This window comes from Ascaphus truei, chromosome 5 (assembly GCF_040206685.1).
Source record: "Ascaphus truei isolate aAscTru1 chromosome 5, aAscTru1.hap1, whole genome shotgun sequence".
Classification (NCBI taxonomy): Eukaryota; Metazoa; Chordata; class Amphibia; order Anura; family Ascaphidae; genus Ascaphus; species Ascaphus truei.
In genome coordinates this window covers 60,430,813-60,452,623 of record NC_134487.1, presented here as the reverse complement: position 1 = coordinate 60,452,623, position 21,811 = coordinate 60,430,813, and the positions used below count along the sequence as shown (strand labels likewise).

The window sequence follows — 21,811 nt, the reverse complement described above, 5'->3', positions numbered from 1 at the left end:
TGCAAAAATAAGGCAGACTTCATCTGTACGTTGCTTTTTCACCATTTTCTTTTACTGTCGCCTGTAATTGTACTCTGCAGGAAGCAGGCTCTCTTTGAATATCAACTCTTACACCGTTATAGAGTATGTATTTGCATGAGATGATATTGTATGCCTTTCTCCTATTACTTTGTTTAGATTGTTAACCTCTCCGGGACAATAACGCACTCATATTGTTTCGACTTACTTACTGTATGTCTTGTCCATTTTTTGTATTGTAACCCTTGTTCCCCCCCCCCCCCCAGACTCATCTGTGGTGTCTAGGGTACGTAAGGGCAGATTACATGCATAGTGGTGGTGCATACCTGCGTGGAACAGGAGGGCCTGAGCTTCCCGCGTTGTTATTGGGGAGACAGGACCAGGCTTCTGGGGTGGTAGCCTCCATGCTTTAGTGGTGCAGTGCCTCCATCCTCTATACTCCCAGGGATGTGGGATAGGACATGTATAGAAGAACCACCCTGGTCCAGGGTTGAATGCTCCAGACTCACACAACAGTCTTTGTATAAAAGTATTGTCTCTTTATTTGTCAGATCAGCGACTCCAAATGTAGTGGCGACCAGCAGCTACAACAACAACAGCAATGTCCCGCTTGTCACTCCACTCTCCTCCCTTTACAGGTCTTTCCTCCTCTCCTACCCTCCAAGTCTCTCCTCCAACAAGATGGTCTGGGCTGGGGCGGCAATACCCCGCGGCCCACCTCAGAGGTTATCCTCTGGGTGGGGAATGGATTCTCCCCATCACTCCAGACCTGGGGTGAGGGGCATTGGTCCACCGGGTCTATGGTGCTATCAGCTCTACTCAAAGTGGCTGAGTGTCTCCTCTCCTCTCTCTGCTCCCGTGCAAACTGCACAGGTGAGACCGTCTCCTCCAACTCCTCGGACAGAACAGACAGTCACTTACAGGAGCTGGCTGCTAAATAGAGTCAGCCCCACCCCTCATGATGTCAACAGAACCTCCCCTCTGTCTCATGCCTGCAGCAGAGTCAGGGGCCTGCATCTACCACTCAGGGCAGGGCTTGGAAGGGGGAAAACCCATGATGACTACTGGTGCCTGCCCTTAACAGGACTTACCACAGTAGGAGGAAGATAGGTATAGCCTGTACTGTTTACAGGGGGCTATACTCTCCCTATGGTGGTATCCAATGGTCCCCACTTGGACCTAGGTTTAGCAGCACCATCCTGCGGCGAACAACCTGGGAAACAGCACACATAAGACATTGTCATCATACATTGCATATGAGGTAGTTCGATAATAATATAACCGGGTACTCCCAACATGGAGAACCCCTACAGATAATGCTTTGGATCAGGCTTTCTTACTCTCCGCCCGTTATGATCCGTGATGGTCACAGCGAAAGATTGGACCGACCCATGCTCAGGCCGATAGCTTACACCATGCATGTAGATACATCTACCTATGCTCCATATGCGGACCAATTCGCTTATTTTATCCTCACTATGATATCCTCCTTGACCGAACTTGGTCCGAAGATATTCCTGCACAGCCTCCCGGAGCCAGCTATCCCAGTTCTCTTCTATTTCCCTCATGATGGACTCAGGCACATAAGGGTACTCATACCCATGCGACTGCCGGTATCTAGCCACTATGGCCCGGTCAGCACGACTTAGATTGGTGAGATTTCTGTTACCCGCCCTGCTTGGCAGCACCCAAAACACAGGCTCTTCGGGAGCTACTTCATCATATAAGATCCCGGGGCCTCGGGGTACAACAAGTTTCTGCTCTATCTCCCGGTACTGATGATCTAATTCATCCTCCACCTCTTGTTGAGTGAAAGAACCAGCCGCCCACCAATGGTCAACAATATTATTCTTAATTAATAGGAACCGTGTACGGTCCATCCCCCCGTGGTATCCGGTGAATAGGGGTGCCCACCACTTATCACGGTGCTCATACTCTGTGGAATGACTAGTGCGTTCTACCTCTGACTCTAACTGAGATGATACACCGGACGTACCCGCATCAGTAGATCGCGAGCAATCTCTCCTCCCTTTGGCATTAACATATCTGGTAGGGTTCATCTTATGAACCACTTTGCTGGTAGACCCAGCCTCTACTGGAGTGTGGAACCCACGGGCCCTCCCCCTAGCTGCAGGAGAAAACGGCACAGGGTTGGGCACAGGTATAACATTTGAATACGGTATCTCCCCATCAGACCCAATCCCGCAAGTCCTTGGAGTATTTGGGGTATTTGGTGTATTTGGGCCGCCTCTCTCTGCGCAAATCTCAACCGAAATGTTTTTTTTTTAATTTACATTTTATTACTAGTGTACGTGAGCAGGGGGTTCTCCGGAGCAGAACGGGTGGTCCACGGGGGTGTCTGGGGGTCCTCGGGTGGTCCCTGTTGGTCCCCACTGGTCTGTGGTACCAATCCTGTTGTAAAAAAAAAAAAAAATGTTTGATACATTTCAATAAATACACCTCCCCCCCCCCCCCAAAACACATACAGTACAGTAATGGGCAAAATAACTATTATCCAGATATGAATAATAGCTAATTTGCCCATTATTAAATAAAAAATTAGCCGGGTCATGTCCTCTGTTGCCAGAAATTATAGGAATTATTCATGCTATTAGCAGCTTTACGCAGCAACTATATTCTTTCATTTCTATTTTTCTAGCAAGTAGTACTATAAGCGTAAAGCTTAGCATGACATAGCATGAAGAATTCATACCTAGCCTAACAAATAGTTTTTATTGATTGAATTGTGGTGTTAATGTGCTTGTGTATATGCTTGATTATTGTTTAATTTTGGCCTTCATGCTTTTTTTATTAGGGTGACTATTGAGTCCTATAGAGGCTTATCATGCCCATATTATATGGGTATGATGTACCACTATGCCAATCAATGGGTACAGGGTGGGTATAGTGATTCTAGGGTATGTGGTTAGGCCTCCTATGTGGGTGCGGGAGAGGGTGGGTTAACCCCTTAATTACTATTGCGGTTATTAACTGCTAAGGTAATTAAAGGGTTAGGGGCCATTAGATTGTTTTATTTCATGTATTCTTTCTGGCAATGGAGGACATGACCCTGCAGTATACCGAGGATGCCCTTCATAATGGCAGGGGTAAGTAGAAAGGTTTATTTACTTTATTTATGCTGCCTGGCTAATTTTTTATTTAATAATGGGCAAATTAGCTATTATCCATATCTGGATAATAGTTATTTTGCCCATTAGTGTACTGTATGTGTTTTGTGGGGGGGAGGTGTATTTATTGAAATGTATCAAACATTTATTTTGTTTACAACAGGATTGGTACCACAGACCAGTGGGGACCAACGGGGACCACCCGAGGACACCCAGACACCCCAGTGGACCACCCGTTCTGCTCCGGAGAACCCCCTGCTCACGTACACTAGTAATAAAATGTAAATTTAAAAAAAAAACATTTCAGTTGAGATTTGCGCAGAGAGAGGCGTCCCTCTCTCTGCAGCAAAAACAACTCGCCGGGTGAGCCCTTTTCTGAAGGGTGATCTTCATGCCGCTGGCTACTCGCCGTTTTTGCAAATGTTGCTATCACAGGTATTCGGGGATTTCTGCATACCATGATAGCAACACTGTCAAAAATGGCGATTTAAAAACCCTGGCAATTTTTTCTATCGGAGTTTAGTGCATAGGCTCCTAAATATTTATGAGGAATTTGAGAACACGCATTTGTCTATTTTCTAAAATCTCCTGGCTGCAATATTAGAGAAAACCAGTGCAAAACACAACACCATAGTAATAAAAGAAAAGGAATCCTATTGGAAACAATTTCTTTTTTTCCTTTGATACCATAAGTCTGGTGCACTAGTTTGGCCCCATATTTGCAGTATTGATAATTACAGTGCATTAAAACTTTAAAACCCGAAAGATTAAGAGATGTCTTACTGGGTCTTTAACTGATGTAACTACAGTATGTTTATTCTCATAGAGCACTGGCTGCGTACTCCTCTTTGCACAGGAGGAAACATTCATACAAAAAATGGACAAGACATACAGTAAGTCGAAACAATATGAGTGCGTTATTGTCCCGGAGAGGTTAACAATCTAAACAAAGTAATAGGAGAAAGGCATACAATATCATCTCATGCAAATACATACTCTATAACGGTGTAAGAGTGGATATTCAAAGAGAGATAAGGCGTCAGCTTTGACATTCTTGGATCCAGGAAGGTAGGAAATTATGAAATTAAATCTAGAGAAAAATAGCGACCATCTGGCTTGACGGGCTCCCAGGCGACGCGCTACTTCAATGTAAAGCAAGTTCTTATGATCCGTGAGGATAGTTATCAGATCTTCGGTACCCTCCAGAAGATGTCTCCATTCTTCAAGGGCCAATTTCATAGCTAGGAGTTCCCAGTTCCCGATATCGTAGTTGCATTCAGCCGGTGAATTTTTTTTCTCGAAAAGAGCGCACAAAGATGCAACCTGGATAGGGGATTCTTCCTTTGGGACAGAATAGCGCCTACACCCACGTCAGAGGCATCAACTTCAAGAGTAAAAGGAAGTTTGGGGTCAGGATGAACAAGAACAGGGGCGGACATGAAGGCCTTCTTGAGAAGGGCGAAAGACTGAAGTGCAGCAGTGGGCCAGGAAGCAGTGTCCGCTGCTTTCTTGGTTAATTCCGTAAGTGGAGCCACTAAGGAAGAGAAATTTTGGACGAATCTGCGATAATAATGTGAGAATCCAAGAAATCGCTGTACCACTTTAAGAGTAGTCGGTTGTGGCCAATGCAGGACTGCTTTGATCTTGGCGGGATCCATGGTGAGACCGGTATCAGAAATTATGTATCCCAGGAAAATGGTAGATGTTTGATTAAAATTACATTTCTCCAGTTTGGCAAAAAGTCTGTTCTCGCATAGGCGAAGAAGCTCTTGTTTCACGTGAGAGATGTGTTTTAGTCTGGATTTAGAGAAAATTAATATGTCATCGAGATAGATAATTAAAAAGGAGTTGAGAAGGTCCCTAAAAACTTAATTTACGAAATCCTGAAACACGGCTAGGGCATTGCACAGACCAAAAGGCATGACTAAGTACTCATAATGTCCATCTATGGTGTTGAAAGCAGTCTTCCATTCATCACCCTGACGGATCCTAACAAGATTATAGGCACCTCGTAAATCCAATTTAGAAAAAATATTAGCTCCTTGTAATCGATCAAACAGTTCAGCAATGAGAGGTAAGGCGTAGCGATTTTTGACAGTGATTTTGTTGAGGGCCCGATAGTCTATGCAAGGGCGTAAGGTTCCGTCCTTCTTCTTCACGAAGAAAAACCCAGTGCCCGCAGGAAAGGTGGACTTACGTATAAATCCCTTCTGCAAGTTCTTTGCAATATAGTCCTTCATTGCCTTGGTTTCTGGGATAGACAACGGGTAAGAGGTCCCTCTAGGAGGTGCGGTATCTGGAAATAGATCAATGGGACAATCGAATGGGCGATGAGGGGGAAGAGCCTCAGATCTGACCTTATCGAAGACCCTTTCCTTCTCCTCGGAAACGGTGGTACCCCCAATGCAACTTGCTTCAAGGATGCAGTTCTTATTGCAAAAGGAGCTCCATTGGATGGATTCCTTGTTGAGCCAATCCACCCGAGGGTTGTGTATCTGTAGCCAGGGTAGACCGAGGATCACACTAATGGAAGGAGTGTGGATAACGTTGAATTGGATCTTTTCCAGGTGTTTATTTTCAATCTTGAGCTGAAGTACCTCTGTCTCCAAGGAGATAAAAGCCGGCTGCAGAGGTCTTCCGTCAATGGCTTCAAGAGCGATGGGCTTTTTCCTCCGGAACCTGAATCGAGGAAAGCAAGCGTAGATACTTGGGAGCCCTCCCCAAAGAGGGTAACGGGGATAAAAATGCGAGAAGGGTTGTCAGCAGAAATGGGGGAAAGAGAAAGCGTTCCCAATGAAACTCCCCCGGATCTCATGGGAACTTTGCGTTTCCCGACTTTTGGGGACAAAATTATGCAAAATGTCCAGAAGCACCGCAGTAAAGGCATAACACTGCGTTTTTGCGTCGTAATTTCTCGGACTTGTAAAGACTATTACCCCCTAATTGCATAGGTTTTGGACATAACCGGGAGCGGAATCTCAGCTTGGCTCACCTGACCGGGATTGATCCGGGGTGAAGTGACACGATGATGAGCCTTCTCAGATCTCCTTTCCAGATGGCAACAATCCACCTTAATGCAGACGGCGATAAATTCTTCCAAGTCGCTGGGGCGGTCATAGGCTGCCAGCTCATCCTTCAAGGCGTCAGATAACCCTTGCCAATAGGCCACGGCCAAAGCTTCGTCGTTGCAGTCGGTCTCTGTAGGTATAGTCCTAAACTCGAATGCGTATTTTGCAACTGGACGATTATGTTGAGTAACATGAAAAAGTGCAGAGGAAGCACATACCATACGGCCGGATGTATCAAACACTTTCCGGAACTCCCTGGCAAAGGCTCCAATATCCTGTGTGAGGTCGGATCTCCGTTCCCTGATGGTAGAGGCCCAGGCAAGAGCGTCATCAATAAGAAGAGAGACAATATACGCCACCTTGGCGCGGGGTGCAGTAAAGCGTGAAGGATTCATTTCAAATTGTATAAAGCATTGATTCAAAAAACCCTGGCATTCGTGAAGGTCACCCCCATAACGGTTAGGGGCAGGTAAACTAGGTTCTAGGGGAAAAGGTAAAGCTGGGGTATGTGCAGGTTCAGGAACAGCAGGCACAGGAGGGGGATGAGATTCTTGTAGAGAACGAGAAAGAGACATAAAATCCTCCTGAAGGGAGAGCATGTTTTGCTCACTACCCACTATTTTTTCCTCTAGGCCAGACAGGTAGCTTGTGTGTGTGTTTCAACCTCAGACTGGTCGAAGTTTGTGTGGCTGAGCATACTGTAACTCGTAGCTCACCACAAACGAAGTACGACCACTGTGCTGAGGTAGGGAATTGGTTAACGCTGACCCACAGCCATGCGGGCGCACCTAGGATTTAGATTGGGTGTGCAAGCCAGGTCAGGATTAGAGATGTGAAAATAGTTGAGGGTACTTGCCAGGTCAGGAGTGGAGAGTTGCATATCATCGGGGTATGTAGCCAGGTTCAGGATAGGAGAGTATCGGATCGTTGGAGTACTTTGCCAAGGTCAGGACTGGAGACAGGAGAATGGTCGTTCGTAGCCGGATCAGGAGAGGAGAGATGTGGAGTTCAAAAAGAGAAGCAGGGTCAGGCAACAAGAGGTTAACAGGCACGGCAAGGCAAGGTCACAGGACAAGAATGCAGCAAGGCACAGCGTCACACTAGACTAGGTATATATAGGGAGACCATGCAATAGAAAGCCAGGGCGGAACCAGGAAGTGAAATCCAATAGGCTGCTGGTGCACACGGGTGCATGCAGCCGATCAGGAATGGAGGTGAGACCGATCGCGCGCCAACCCGCACGCATCACGAAGGTCAGGGGGCAGAGCCTAGAATGCGCGTAACTCCCACACCGGTCCTGTCCATTATCAGAGCGGGGCGGAGTTTGGAACGTCCTTCAGCGGGGAGGCTGGACGAGCGCACCCATCGCGCGCCAGAGCGGGGGGGGCAGTCAGAACCTGCGGGCGGAGAGTTAGAGCATGCAAGATCCAGGCGCATGCACGTAACTGGGCCACAAGTTTGCGCATCCTCGATGTACATCACTGAAGGGTCTTTAAGGTGAGGATACGGTCTACGGCCGCCAGGATGGCGATTCCTCACAGTGACCAGGTCTCCTGCTGGGCTCCCCCTTGGCCCCCTTACATCAGCGGGTAGTGCAGATGCCGCTGAAGGTTGCAATTAGACCACCATCAGGAGCAGGGAGGTTGCGCAGGGTGACCGAGTCACCAGAGGCTCCCTTTGCAGAGCGCCACCATCTTCAATGTGACCACTCATGTACAGTGCAGTCGCGCATGTGCAGTGCAGGTTTAGGCTGTTGCAGCAATCTTGGCACACCTCTGCAGGGGGAACTACAACCTTTGGGGCTGCTAGACACATGGGCTGCAGCAGCCAATCGCGTAGCCTGATCCCTCTGCAATTTAGTGGATACATTTGGCGTGCTGAGACCACACCAGTCAGAGCTGGGACAAGGAGACGGTAGGGTGTTTGTTTATGGTGTCAGTGTCCCCTGCACTAGGCCAGAGAACCCCTTAGGCCCCACCTAGACCCCGACTCCCCTAAGCTTGTGGTTGCTGCAGAGACAGGCCCATTAGATTGGGACACTGCCCGTGTAGTGCCAAGTGTGAGGAACACAGCCAGGACACGGTGGCAAACTGGCAATCCGGTGGTCTGGGACCAGATCACCCCACAGATAAGAGACTCTCTTCATGGTGGGACCCTCCATCTGGACACCACCCCATGTGGAGGTGGAATCATCGCTGACAACCAAGGCGTGGGACCGGACAGCCCCCTAATCTTCAGTCAGCAATATATGGCAGTATATCTCTACTGGAGAGTCCGTTTATTTAATTATTTATCTCTCTAGAAAATATATATAGAATTGAAATAAATAACAGTCAAACTGAATTAGTTAAAGTTTAATTGTAATACTGTTAAGCTACGGCTCATTTCTAGGGGAGGTATTATCACTTAGTTCATCTACCAATCAAGATTGAGACCCTCCAGTACTTATACATTGCCATTCTTGTTCAGGGACATTCCCTTTGATAAAGTTGCATTTGTTGCGACGAAACGCGTCAGGCACGTACCTTGCGACACTACGTCATTACGTTGTGTGTATCCTTTACGGCCGAGGAGCACATGGAATTATAGTAAGGGAAACTCTGATACCAGACTGTCTTGGAGGATTTCGAGTGAACCGGAGAGACAGTGCTGTTTCGGAGACTGATTCCTGCTGTTCGTGGACTCCTATTTGCTGCGGTTTGGACCTGCCTGGTGGTGATTATTAATCACATACTGCCTATTTTTAACTTGCACATTGTGAGTGTTTTTAATCCCCCCACCCATCCTTCCCTACATTAAATGTTACAGTGTCACACTATGGGGCGTGTGCTCTCTGTTTTGTTTTTCTTATAGATTTTGCTGTGGAACTGGTTATTCCATGTGAGAGCTGCCGTGGGCCCCTGGATCCTGCACTTTGTCCTTGTTTTACCTGTCAGGACTCATTTTTAGGGTTTGGACATTGGACTTTGATTTTGTTATATTATGTATATAAGTGTTCATTTTAGTACATTATTGTCTATTGATTATTAATTATTATATATTAGGGTGTTCTAGTATCATTTATTGCTATTTGCATTTATATTATCATATCTTTTGGCGCTACTTTCTTTTTCTTTATATATATATATATATATATATATATATATATATATATATATATATATATATATATATATATATATATATATATATATATATACCTGTATATAATCCCATGTTTTTGTCTGCATGTGTCAAGTGATTTTATTATCTTCACTTACAGAATTCCTTATATTCCAATTGTTGACTGTTTTGTTAGAAATTATACATAATTTTCTTATCAAATACAGGTCATTTACGTTGTATTTTGCCATTAACGGGTGAATTATAAATATGTTTTAAATCATTAGATTCAATTGTAGTGCTTCCCGCCCCCCTTTCCAAATCCTTATTTCAGCTCAAACATTCATAATTTACATGCTTATTTTTGTCCATAATCTGCACTTCAAATGTTTCTAAGCAGCTGTCTCTGTACCTCTTGCCAACATTTCCACTGGGTTGGTGTGATGTTGATTGCTCCACATAAGGCACTCAACCTATTTCATTGTTGTAAATGAACCATTAACACTATCATGCATGAGTCCCTTGCCAACTGAATGAATGATGGTGCAATTTGGATATTCGTCGTTGGTTACTCTTCTTAAAGCATTCAGTATGAACTCGACAATTGTTTAATAAAGGCACTAGACTAGTTAGTAGATAAAAATACGTACTATTTTAAATATTTGTTACTGTGTATTAATCAACATTTAAATTACTGACCAAAATAAGCAGTGTTCCAGGTACTAATCATCCATTATGATAAACAAATTCCCTAGCAGAATGTCAACGTAGTTTTCCAAGTTGTGAAACAAGGACAATGTATGATATTTCCTACTGATAATGCATTACATGGAAATAGCCGTGTTAGTCCAGTTGTGATTGTGCAGAGTAAATGAGCACTTCAGTATTAGGTTATAACTTTTTTATTTGGACTAACAATTGATATAAGACAAGCTTCTGATAGTTCTCTCTCTTGCTCAGGTCAAGCAACACTAATTTACAAAATAATCCATGAGTTGAACATTGACGTAAAAACCAAGATAACAATCTAAGGCAGGTGAGGTGGAGAAGGAATGTCAGAGGAAATAGTAAATAAAATGCTAGGTCAATAAATGGATGAAAGGGAAATAGTACCAAGCATCCATCAGCAGTGTGTAGGGGTGAGGGTGCATTTAGGGAGAAGGGATTGAATTATAAAATTAACAGAGAGTTATGGAGAAACATTACAAAAAAATGATGATAGTGTAAGAAACACCATATCATCAAGTCCACTTTTTTAGTGTCCAAGTGCATGATCATTGAGTTAAAATGTTTTCCGTACTTGAATTATATTAAACATTCCATTGAGGATTTGAACTTTAATGTAATTTATGGAATTATCAGACTGTAAGAAGTGGTGTCTCACTGGAGTGCAGTATCATCCTTCTTCATGGTGTGTCATTGTGTGTCTGTTTAGGTTCATTCTGATTTGACGTTTTCAGTTGGTTTTACCAATGTAGCATCCTTGGTTACATTTGATGCATTGAACAGTATATACAACCTTTGTGGATGTGCAGCAGTATGATCCTTTAACATTGACTGTTCTATGTTTGTGACTGGCTGTGGAATCTTGCCATACTGTACTGTATATGTTTGCAAAGTTTGCAGTGTGTGATGTTACATGGTCCTGTACCATTTTCAGCGTCCTTCAGTTTGTTATGAAGTTTCCAGTTGATTAACTTTTGTCTGAGATTTGGCGGTTGCCGGAATACAAGGATGGGAGGTTTGGGGAAGAGGTCTTTAAATGTGTCATCCTCTGTTAGTATACTGTTGCAGATCTTTGCAGATCTAGTATAGGTTGCAGATCTTTGATTATTTTTCGCATTCCTTCTAGTGTACGGTTGTATGTGGCCACAAATGGTATGGATGTGGTTGCTGGTTTCTTTTTGCATTGGAGCAGGTGTTTTTTGGGTGCTTTTATTGCAGATGTGATTGTTTCTGTCTTTAGAGTCAGCATATACGGTGATATGTTATAGCCTGGCTGTGTATGATGGTTCATTTTGTATGAGTGGGATGGAAGCTTGAGTTATGAGGGTAACAACATCTGTCTGTGGGTTTCTTGTATGTATATCTTTATTTATATAGCCCCATCCATGTACATAGCACTTCACATTAGTAATAGCGTACACTTGACCTAATAATATAACACATAATGGGAATAAGGGCTTCAGACATAAAAGTAACAATAGGAAAAAGAGTCCCTGCCCCAAACAAGCTACAATCTAAGTGGTAAGTAGGGAGAATTTACAGATTGTAGGAGGGTGTCCTGGTACAGTAAATGCCTTTGCAGGGGGTTAACGTCGGTGTCTCTTATATATAGAGGTCTAGTTTGTCATTCTTCAGTGTTACTGTTGTATCCAGAAAGTTCACTAGGTTTGCCAAATAATCTATTTTGAGCTTAATTGATGGTTGGAATGAATTGAAGGACTAGTGAAATGGTTTTAGATTTTCATCACCTTGCTATTGAAAATGCAGAATTTCCTGCATTTGTTTCATATTTGTTATCCTTCTCTTATGCAGCAAATTAGTGGATGATTTAGCAAAGTCTATAGCGATACAGAAGAGGACTTAAAAACACAAGGGAACAAATCACCCCATCAAATTATGAAATGATTTATTGTAGCAAGTAGAATGAACTTGAAACATCCAATGCACTCACAAGTCTGGAGAATATAAATGTATATCAGGCATTCAAAACTTCTGCTCAGCACAGTTCCACCGCCACACCTCAACTCAGTTCCCTAGTGTAGCATCGCTCATGCATTGCATGTTTTTTGTCTTCACTTCCTCAGGATGGATGTGTGAGAGGGGTATGTCGTGGAATCCGCTTATATACTGTTACAAAAACAGGTGCCTTGTCACATCAATTAATGCCTCGTTACCGTCTACCCGACTAGAAATATAAAAATGAAAGATACATACCTTAAATATTATATTAAGGCTTTACTATATTGTAAGACATAACCTATAAAAGTTATAGTATATGTACAGAATGCTCATTAGAATCTTATTACAAAAACAAGTACAGAAAAATAGGCACTGAGCCTCAGAATACCCCATAAAAATAGTTTAACCAAGCTTGAAAATGACTAGTAGGTTAGCCATATTGGTATTTTATCAAAATCTGTTTAAAAAAAAAATTAAATTAGGGTTTTATTATATTATATACTATTTGATCTCTAAAAGATCTAAATTTCCTTAGCTCGGCCACTAATAATGAATAAGTTAATTAGATACTTGTTTTAATAAGATTCTAGTGACCATGCTGTATTTTTCTTGTAATACCTATATTTTTATCTTTTTTTTCTTCAAGTACAAGGTACGGCAAAGGGGCCCCATCACATGAAAATATTTTTTTTGTATCTACTTGAACACACAAACGTCTATGTGCATCATCTGTACCAAAGCAATGTCATGTGGCTCCGGTACATAGATGATGTATTAGTGGTGTGGCTGGGGGAGGCGGGGTAACAAAAAGAATTGAGTGAGTTTATCAATATAATAAATTTGTGTCATGGAACCATTAAATGCAATGCATCTATATGGGTAAATATGATTAATTGTTTTGAGGTAAAAGTGTATAAAAAGAGGGTAGTATTAGTATGGATATTTACACCTATTCTAATTCCTGCAGTTACATAGAATTGTAGATGATTAAAGTATTGGTCCAGGACAGAATGAGGGTTATGTAAAAAAACAAAAAAAAAAAACTTTAGACCACAGGAATATCAATGATAAATTAGATATTAAAAAATAGAGCTTTATCTCTTTATTAAGAGAGATCTATTTTATTGCTGCCCAGGGAGGTCATGGAAAAAGAAAACAGAATCCATTAAGTATCTACTTATTCTTTGCAATCGAATCAGGTTCGCAATATAGTGAACAAGTATTGGCACGTCCTACAAAGTGATGACAGGATAGCAGGAAAGTTTGGTGTTCCTCCAATGATGTCGTACAGAAGGACGAAGAATATTAATGATCTGATTACTAAAACAGATTTGAAAACTAGTGAGAAGGAACAACTTCGGTTACACAAACGAGTGGGAATGCATTTTTGTGGGCACTGCACTCACTGTATTGCAGTCAACAAGGGAAAGACATTTTCTCAACCCCAGAGTGGGAAACCATTTACTATCAAACAGTTCCTTAACTGTCAATCTGATAATGTTGTTTATATATTTAAATGTCCCTGTGGAAACTTACATGTGAGCAAAAGCAATAGCAAGGAGAATTAGTGAAAAGATTTTTTTTATTTTTTATTTATAAAATGTTTTACCAGGAAGTAATACATTGAGTTACCTCTCGTTTTCAAGTATGTCCTTGCAGAGTTATGATAACAATACATATAAACATAAGAGTTTAATCAGAAATAAATCAGAAGTCCCCTCAGTTTTGAGACATTTTCAGGAATGTGGACATGTAGTAAGTCAACTCAGATTTCAAGTAACAGAACAGGTCATGAGAACCCCAACATGGGTAAAATCGTATTTCATTACTTAAAAGTAGAGAATTGTGGTGGATTTATGAATTGGATACTATGGTGCCAATGGGAATGAATGAGAAGGTCTTTACCTGCCACTATTGCTTTAGGCTTATAGGGACTAAGTTGAGTCTTTTTAGTGCATACATTAGGGCATAATGAATTATTAAATATATATATAATGTGTGGATATACAGTATGAAGGGGTCATTCTATCTATTATGGATACAGTAGGTGAAAAACTCATTGTCAATGCATGGGAAATCAATCCTAATGTTCAGAAATAAGATAATTTAGCATATAAATATGGCGTTTTTTTTTTTTTTTTTTTTACAAATCCATATTCTACGTTTATTTCATTCTAATATAAAGTGTGCAATCTTCCTAAAAAAATCATATATTTATTTAAGGGATATTGTGTCTATACTGTCTGATTCTTTGATATTTTTTTTTACCAAAAATGTAATGTAGGTGTTCTTAGGCACCACAGTTGTATAATATATATAAATATATATAAATATATATATATACACATACATACACACACAAGGTTTCTTGTTGCATTTTTCACCCACCATAACGTAAAACGTGTGTGTGTGTGTATGTATATATATATATATATATATATATATATAATAAACGAGTTCTTCAGTATTAGGAGATACCTTTTTTATTTGGACGAACAATTTATGTCATAGGACAAGCTTTCGAGAGTTCTCTTCCTCATATGTATATGGGCTCTTGTGATTTGACAATCACGCAATTTAAACGCACTGCGTAGAGTTGACTTTACTCATATGGTTGCTATTCGCCATTGACGTGACTTCATTAGAAGCAGTTTTCAGCAAGTACTTACCAGACTTGTCTGTGTTAACTTACCTGTGCTTCTACAGGATTTCAGCCCGTTGTGCTGACCAACCAGCTATTATTGATGGGTTTATTTTTCCCTTACAAGGACAAAGTACAACGTGCCACTATTAAGAGATTTTATAGCACTCACACTTTAGTCTGGTTCCGATTTATTTTAAAGTATATTCGATAAATGGATTTTAAGCTAATCAATGTACAATTGACCAGTATATTGTTTCTTACTGCATACTAGCTACTGAGTAAGGTTTCCATCTCCCTACAGACACTGTGTGCATCAGTTAGGGACTTATCCGGATGGTAGTGTCTTTGCTCCATTCGGTGTTGCTCCTCTTTATTGGTGCTCTGTTAAGACTAATCTGTCCCGTTAGGCAGACCCAGTTATCACCATTTTGGATCACCACTCAGTCTCAGTAGGGCGCCTTTGTGTGTGGGGGATTCTCTCCTTATATTGCCCAGATAGCTATGGAAAAAGTCAAATGCAAGCCTCTCTTCTCTGCATTGTGTAGTCTAAGGCGCTGCCCCTTTAGAGTTACACTGCTCAGAAGGGCTTGCATTTTTCTGATTTAATAGGTGTTCCCTGCAGAACTGCATCTTTTATCTGTTTACTGTTTTTCGGGAGGTTTGTTTTTTTATCCAACAGGGCAGAAGGGAAGTACATTTGGTTGTTCTGACCTTTGGGAACGGGCTTGAAAGGGGTCACTCTCCCAAAACATTGCCCCCCCCTATACCCCTGCATCCTTTCCCCCACCCTTCCCTTGTGTTTCTCCCTTCCCTCGTGTTGCCATTTAGTACACTGTGGTTTTCTACATAAGCTTACAGTTGAAGTATTTGTTATATATGCCTACAGTGTTTTGATTGATTGTTTTGCATTATCAATTTTTTAATATTAAAATCAATTTGGCTTATTCCAATGTTTTCATTCACGAGTGCTGGGAACTTTTTCCATATTGTGTACTTTGTATATTATGTTACGTGATGTATTTGTATATGCATGTATGGTACTGCTTTATATGATTACGTTTCTCATGAGTTGTGTATCATTAACATGGTTGCCATGACTCCTGACAAACACTGATACCTCAATGACGTTCGTGTTCGGCGCGGCTATGGCAGCAATCAGCAGGTGCAACACGTTAGAAGGATACAACACTTATTTAAGGTACACATTGTCAATAGTCTAACCAGTGATAAAGTGCCACAGCCCAAAATGTTAAGTCTCTTTGGGCGAGTGTATCAGCTATTTAAGTTTTTTTTCTCTTTTTGTATTTAGTATCTTCCTGTAATTTATTGCAATTGTCACTTTTTGTTTATGTACACTGAAATACAAATGCGTATTTGTTTTAGACTGGTGTACTCCCTTTCTTAATAGTGTTAAAATTAAGTGTTTTTCCCTTGTATCTTTCCATGTATATGTTTTGGATTCTTTGAAGGAAGTTTTCTCAGAGAGTATTGAGACTGAACCAGTCCTCAGTGTGCATAATAGAAGTATTTTTTTTTTTTGCAAAACCATATACTATAGTACTTATTATATATATCTGTGATTTCAATACCAACAGGGAGTGCGCTTATCTAATTATACCCATTACAGGCATACCCTGGTTTAAGGACACTCACTTTAAGTACACTCGCTAGTAAGGACATATCTCCCAATAGGCAAACGGCAGCTCACGCATGCACCTGTCAGCACGTCCTGAACAGCAATACCGGCTCCCTACCTGTTCCGAAGCTGTGCGCAAGCAGGGAGACTATAGAGCCTGTTACAAATGCGTTATTTAGATCAGTTATGCAAGTACAGTATATGATGTTTGCAGTGCAGAACATGAATCGATAAGTGGAAAAAAGGTAGTGCTTCACTTTAAGTACATTTTCGCTTTACATACATGCTCCGATCCCTTTGCGTACGTTAATCCGGGGTATGCCTGTACTATATTGTAAGACATAAGTAAATTATTATAATACTTGTACAGCATGCACATTAGAATCTGATTACAAAACAAAGTACAGAAAAATAGGCACAGAGCCTCAGAGTACCCCATAAAATAGTTTAATCAAGGTTGAAAAAATGACTAGTAAGTTTGCCATATTGTTTTTTAATTAGGGGTTTATTATATTGTATTATTTAATGTTATAGATCTTTTAGAGATCAAATATTATATATTTCCTTAGCTGGGCTACTTATTATGAATAAGTTAATTAGATACTTGTTTTAATAATAAGAATATAGTGAGCATGCTGTATGTATTTTTCTTATAATACCTACATTATATTTTTATATGTTGTGTCTTATTATATTAAGGTTTAATATATTGTAATATTTGAGGTTGTATTAAATGTAATTTTATTGTTCTAGATTTGTAGCGAGTCAGTAAGGAGGAGCTAATTGATGCCATAGTTACCTGTTTTTGTAAGGGTGTATAGGCAGATTCTACCATACACCCCCTCATACTGTACATGACCCTCCTGATCGTGGAGAAAAAGCATATACAGGTGTTTGTTCCATCGTATTTTTGAAGCATATTTCTGGATCTTAAAAAATAAACCTGATTGATATACAATCTCTGATCTTGACCAAAAACTATTTCTCTTTTGATGTCTTTTTTTCTTCAAGTACAAGGTACGTCGATGGGGTCTAACATGGCCCCATCATATGCAAATATTTTTATGGATCTATTTGAACGCACACACGTCTATGTGCATCATCTTTACTGGAGCCATGTCATCACGTGGCTCCGGTACATAGATGATGTATTTATGGTGTGGCGGGAGGAGGTAGGGGGGAATACGAAGAATTGAGTGAGTTTATCAATATACTACATTTGTGTCATTAAATTCACTGGAGTCGTGGGAGTCATTTGTGAGTACATTGGGGTTTGAAATGTTTATTCTACTTGTCAAAATAAAATCAATTGATCAATGTAGTGAATGATTTGTTCCGTCATTTTTTTAAGCATATTTCTGAATCTTAAAAAAAAAGACACTTTAATTGTGATCAAAGTTAGATGCTTCATTAACCAACAACTCAATCTCATTGAACCATTTCTGCCAAATTACCGGTAAATCCATGATATCTTAATCCCCAGTGATAGATATGATGGTTACATATTGGAGACGAATATGTACAGGAAGTAATGAAGCCGAGAGCTATAGACCGATATAACAAGAGATTACATAAGAAAAAAATAGAATTTTTATGGTTTTAGTAAAATCTCTAATGGCAAAGCACATTCTATTTTTAATCTCAACAATTTACCACTGATTGTACACTTCTGTGGAATTGCAAATACATGGAATAAAAATTATATATAAAAGTCAACATTTTAGAAAGAATATGGGAATATAAAACTAAAATCCTTATATTTGGACATCGTGAATGAATTTTGTCATGATATTGACATAGATTAGCCAGTGCATGATACAGGTCATTTTAAACATTCTTCAGCAACTACAGTGTCAAATAGTTCATAGCAAATTTGTTTTTCTCTTCCATCTGTAGAATTGTAGGATTTGATACAGCATTCCAACCAAGGATATTCATCTGAAACCATAAAGAGTGTGTTATTAAAGGCATTGTACAACAATGATGAATCAATAGAAATATGCCTGTTCAGTTACTTTCCAATAAAATTGTATTTCTGCTCTTAAATAATTTGTATTAGTTAGCAAAAAATGTATTTCAATAAAAGTTATTGTAGATTTGTTTGAATTTCTGATAAAATTAACATTTTAATATATTTGAAATAGATCTATATGTTATTAGTAAGTCACCAATTTTCCACCTTCTATTATTAGTTGATGGCTAATAGATAAAACCATTAAAATTACATTAAGGAACGGTCAGCTAAAACACATTCACATGGTTTTCCCGAGTGCTTTTGTGCACCTCTGTGGTTACAGGTATTATTTCTCCACATAAAAAATCCTTTTTCTAGCAACTATCACCTTCATTGCCTTACTCCTTTGATTATGTCACATACTTCTGATTACTTCAGAACCCATGAACAGCAATAGAAATAGTCACCAGGTACCACATAAATCAAACAGAAATTCAAAAATATTAATAAACAATTTTATCCTTCGGTAATTTAGAAAAAATTACAAAGTATGGTAAAATTACAAACGTAGTGCTACAATAATCTGTCACAGTATTGCGTATGTACTTGAGTAATACAATACCAATAAGTATAATGTCCAGTGCCCTGCAGCCTAGAAGACTTGAAGGTTTGTCCAAAAACCTTCTTGATAGCAATGCGAAAAAGAAAAGCCCTCCTTGGCGCTAGAACTCTGGATGATGGTGCAGATATCATTGTGTACCCATTTAAATATAAATTCACTTGATCCACATGTTCATCAACGCATGTACTGTTAGTGCAGTCCCTTTAATTGATCAAATATCCACATACACCAAGTGCATATTATTAATGGAACCACTATCAACAAATTGATGATATCAGTGTATTATATATACTTCTAACTTCCTAGTGCTTGAATATACAGAGAATAATAATCTTCAATTACATAGTGTATATACTCTTGGATATGATGTATTAGGTTGGCTGCTTTTGGATGCCTCATACGTCATATGAAAAGAAAATAGTCATAGAACGTATAAAAAAATCTTTACAATAAAAACACATAACAAAAGACAAATGGAAATACACTCACAAATTCCCACATAAAAATGTGCTGTGTGAACCTTTAGGCCATCACTAAGCCATTTTTCTCCGGTTGATGAAAAGACTGGAATTGCCGAGGTGGTGCCCCGATGTATCCATCCAGCTAGGAGATTCCTCAGAGGGTCCCTTGTGTGCATTCGTGTCCACTGCCGCATTAGTCTGTTACGACATCAACGCGTGGTCACAAGTCTACGATGGTCCGCCTTGATCTGCGTCCTTTAGCACTCCTCCTATGCAGTGCTATCACGACAGGGCTCTCCTCAGACCTCTTCCCTTGTTGCTAGCCAAAGAGTAATGGGTTGATTGCGCATGTGCGAGCCGAGCCAGAGAACCGAGCAGATCCTATTACTCTTTGGGCCAGCAACAAGGGAGGAGAGCCCCGTCGTGATAGCACTGCATAGGAGGAGTGCTAAAGGACCAGATCAAGGTGGACCATCGTAGACATGTGACCATGCGCCAACGTCGTAACAGACAAACGCGGAAGTGGACACGAACGCGAAGGGACCCTCTGAGGAATCTCCTAGCGGGACAGATACATCGGGGCATCACTCTGCGATTCCAGTCTTATCAACCGCAGAAAAGGGGCTGGGGACGGCCTATAGGTTCACACCGCACATTTTTATGTGGGAGTTCGTGAGTGTATTTCCAATTGTCTTTTGTTATGTGTTTTTATAGTAAAGATTTTTTAAGCGTTATTGTTCTATGGCCATTTTCTATTTTCTTTTCATATAACATATGAGGCATCCAAAAGCAGCCAACCTAATACATCATATCCAAGAGTATATAAGCTAAGTAATTGAAGATTATCCTTCTCTGTATATTCAAGCACTAAGAAGTTAGAAAGTATGTATAATACACTGACATCAATTTGTTGATAGTGGTTCCATTTATAATACTCACTTGGTATATGATATTTGATCAATATTAGGGACTGAATAGTACAGCCGTTGATGAACACGTGGAGCAATATTCATGTGGATCAAGTGAATTTATATTTAAATGGGTACACAATGAGGTGTTAAGACGACACAGATTGTTTATGTAATTTTATTTAAGCAATATTGTGTTTTCTTTCTATATCCATTGGAGAATTTCTGCACCATCATTCAGAGTTCAAGCGCCAAGGAGGTCTTTTCGTTTTTGCAATTTAGAAAAAAATGTTTTATGTTTGAGAACCAACATTGAATCATAGTATCAACTTTTGCATTTTGGAGGAGATTCCTACTTTAATATTTTATAATATCTTCCAAATGTACTCCAAAAAGCCAAGGATAGGGCTTGAAAGACATAACAAGGGGTGCTAGTCCACAGGAGTGGGGTTTATACTGAATATAGATAGCCAACAAAAAAAATGGTGGCAACATACCCAATTATACTGATGACGCAAAACTGCACGTTAGGCTGCTTATTGGTGTAGTTTTAATTTTGAAGACATGCATAGCACAATACAGCAGTTCAGGTCCCAACTGGACCCTTCATCAGGTACAGGTGCGCCGACGAGTACTCTAAAACTTGCCTTGGAAAATTTGGGGCTATCACCAACAAGATCCAGGTACATGCTGCAACATTTCAGTGACATTTCTGCAAAGACTAATGGTCCATCGGATTAACACAGCAGGGGTCCCTGGCAGTCCCGTTCAGGGACCCCCGCTGTTAATCCGATGGGCCATTAGTCTGTCTGCAGAAATGTCACTGAAATGTTGGAGCATGTACCCAGCATGTACCTGGGTCTTGTTGGTGACTGCCCCAGATTTGTTTTAGAATACTCGTCGGCACTACAGTAGGTGAGATAATGAGATAGTGAGACAAGGGAACCTGTGGTATTCATAACACAACATGATCACGAACACGCAGAAGGCAGCATGTATTTATGGCATACGGGGGCGCCCCTTGTACCAAAGTCGCAGGTATCTTGATTTTGTCAAACATTCATTACAGCATGACGTCAAATATATCAATGTACAGAATGTCCTGTCCCATACCTCACTTACTGACAAAGTCGGTATCCGAATCATTGGACTGTACTCTACGCCACCGAGTTACTTAAGATTCAGATTTCTTCCAACCCATTATTAGTCTTCTGTTAACCTCATACATGAGGTATTCATAGTAGACATTCTTAAGATAGTTGACACGGTTGCAAAAGACACAATTGTTGTTCATCTGTTTCAATTTACTTCTATATTCTATTAAATTGTCCAAGATCAATTTTCAACCTAATCCACTTACAGTATCTTCACAAGGCCCACTAACTCGAGATTAACCTCATATTGTGGCACAATGGTTTACCAAAGGTCAGTGGGACAAGTGAAGATAAAATGAATAAAACATATTTGTTACTGCATGAAACACAGCAAATAGAATTTGCATTTTAATTTCAATGCCTGTGGCACTGAGAGAACAAGATTAACTTGACTAAAATGAGAAGTATCTGGCACTGGTAAATTAACCTGT

At 40.4% G+C, this 21,811-nt stretch overlaps 1 protein-coding gene across 3 annotated transcripts in view; it reads right to left on the bottom strand.

The window, feature by feature from the left end:
* Nucleotides 1-17,636: 17,636 nt before the first annotated feature.
* POT1 (protection of telomeres 1) overlaps nucleotides 17,637-21,811 on the bottom strand; it is a 241,937-nt gene continuing 237,762 nt past the window's right edge. For all 3 annotated transcript variants that reach the window (XM_075599879.1, XM_075599877.1, XM_075599878.1), the window contains one exon: nucleotides 17,637-18,219. In XM_075599879.1, coding sequence (XP_075455994.1) covers nucleotides 18,104-18,219 — 116 coding nt within the window. In that variant the 3' untranslated portion in view covers nucleotides 17,637-18,103. The remainder of the gene's footprint in view (nucleotides 18,220-21,811) is intronic.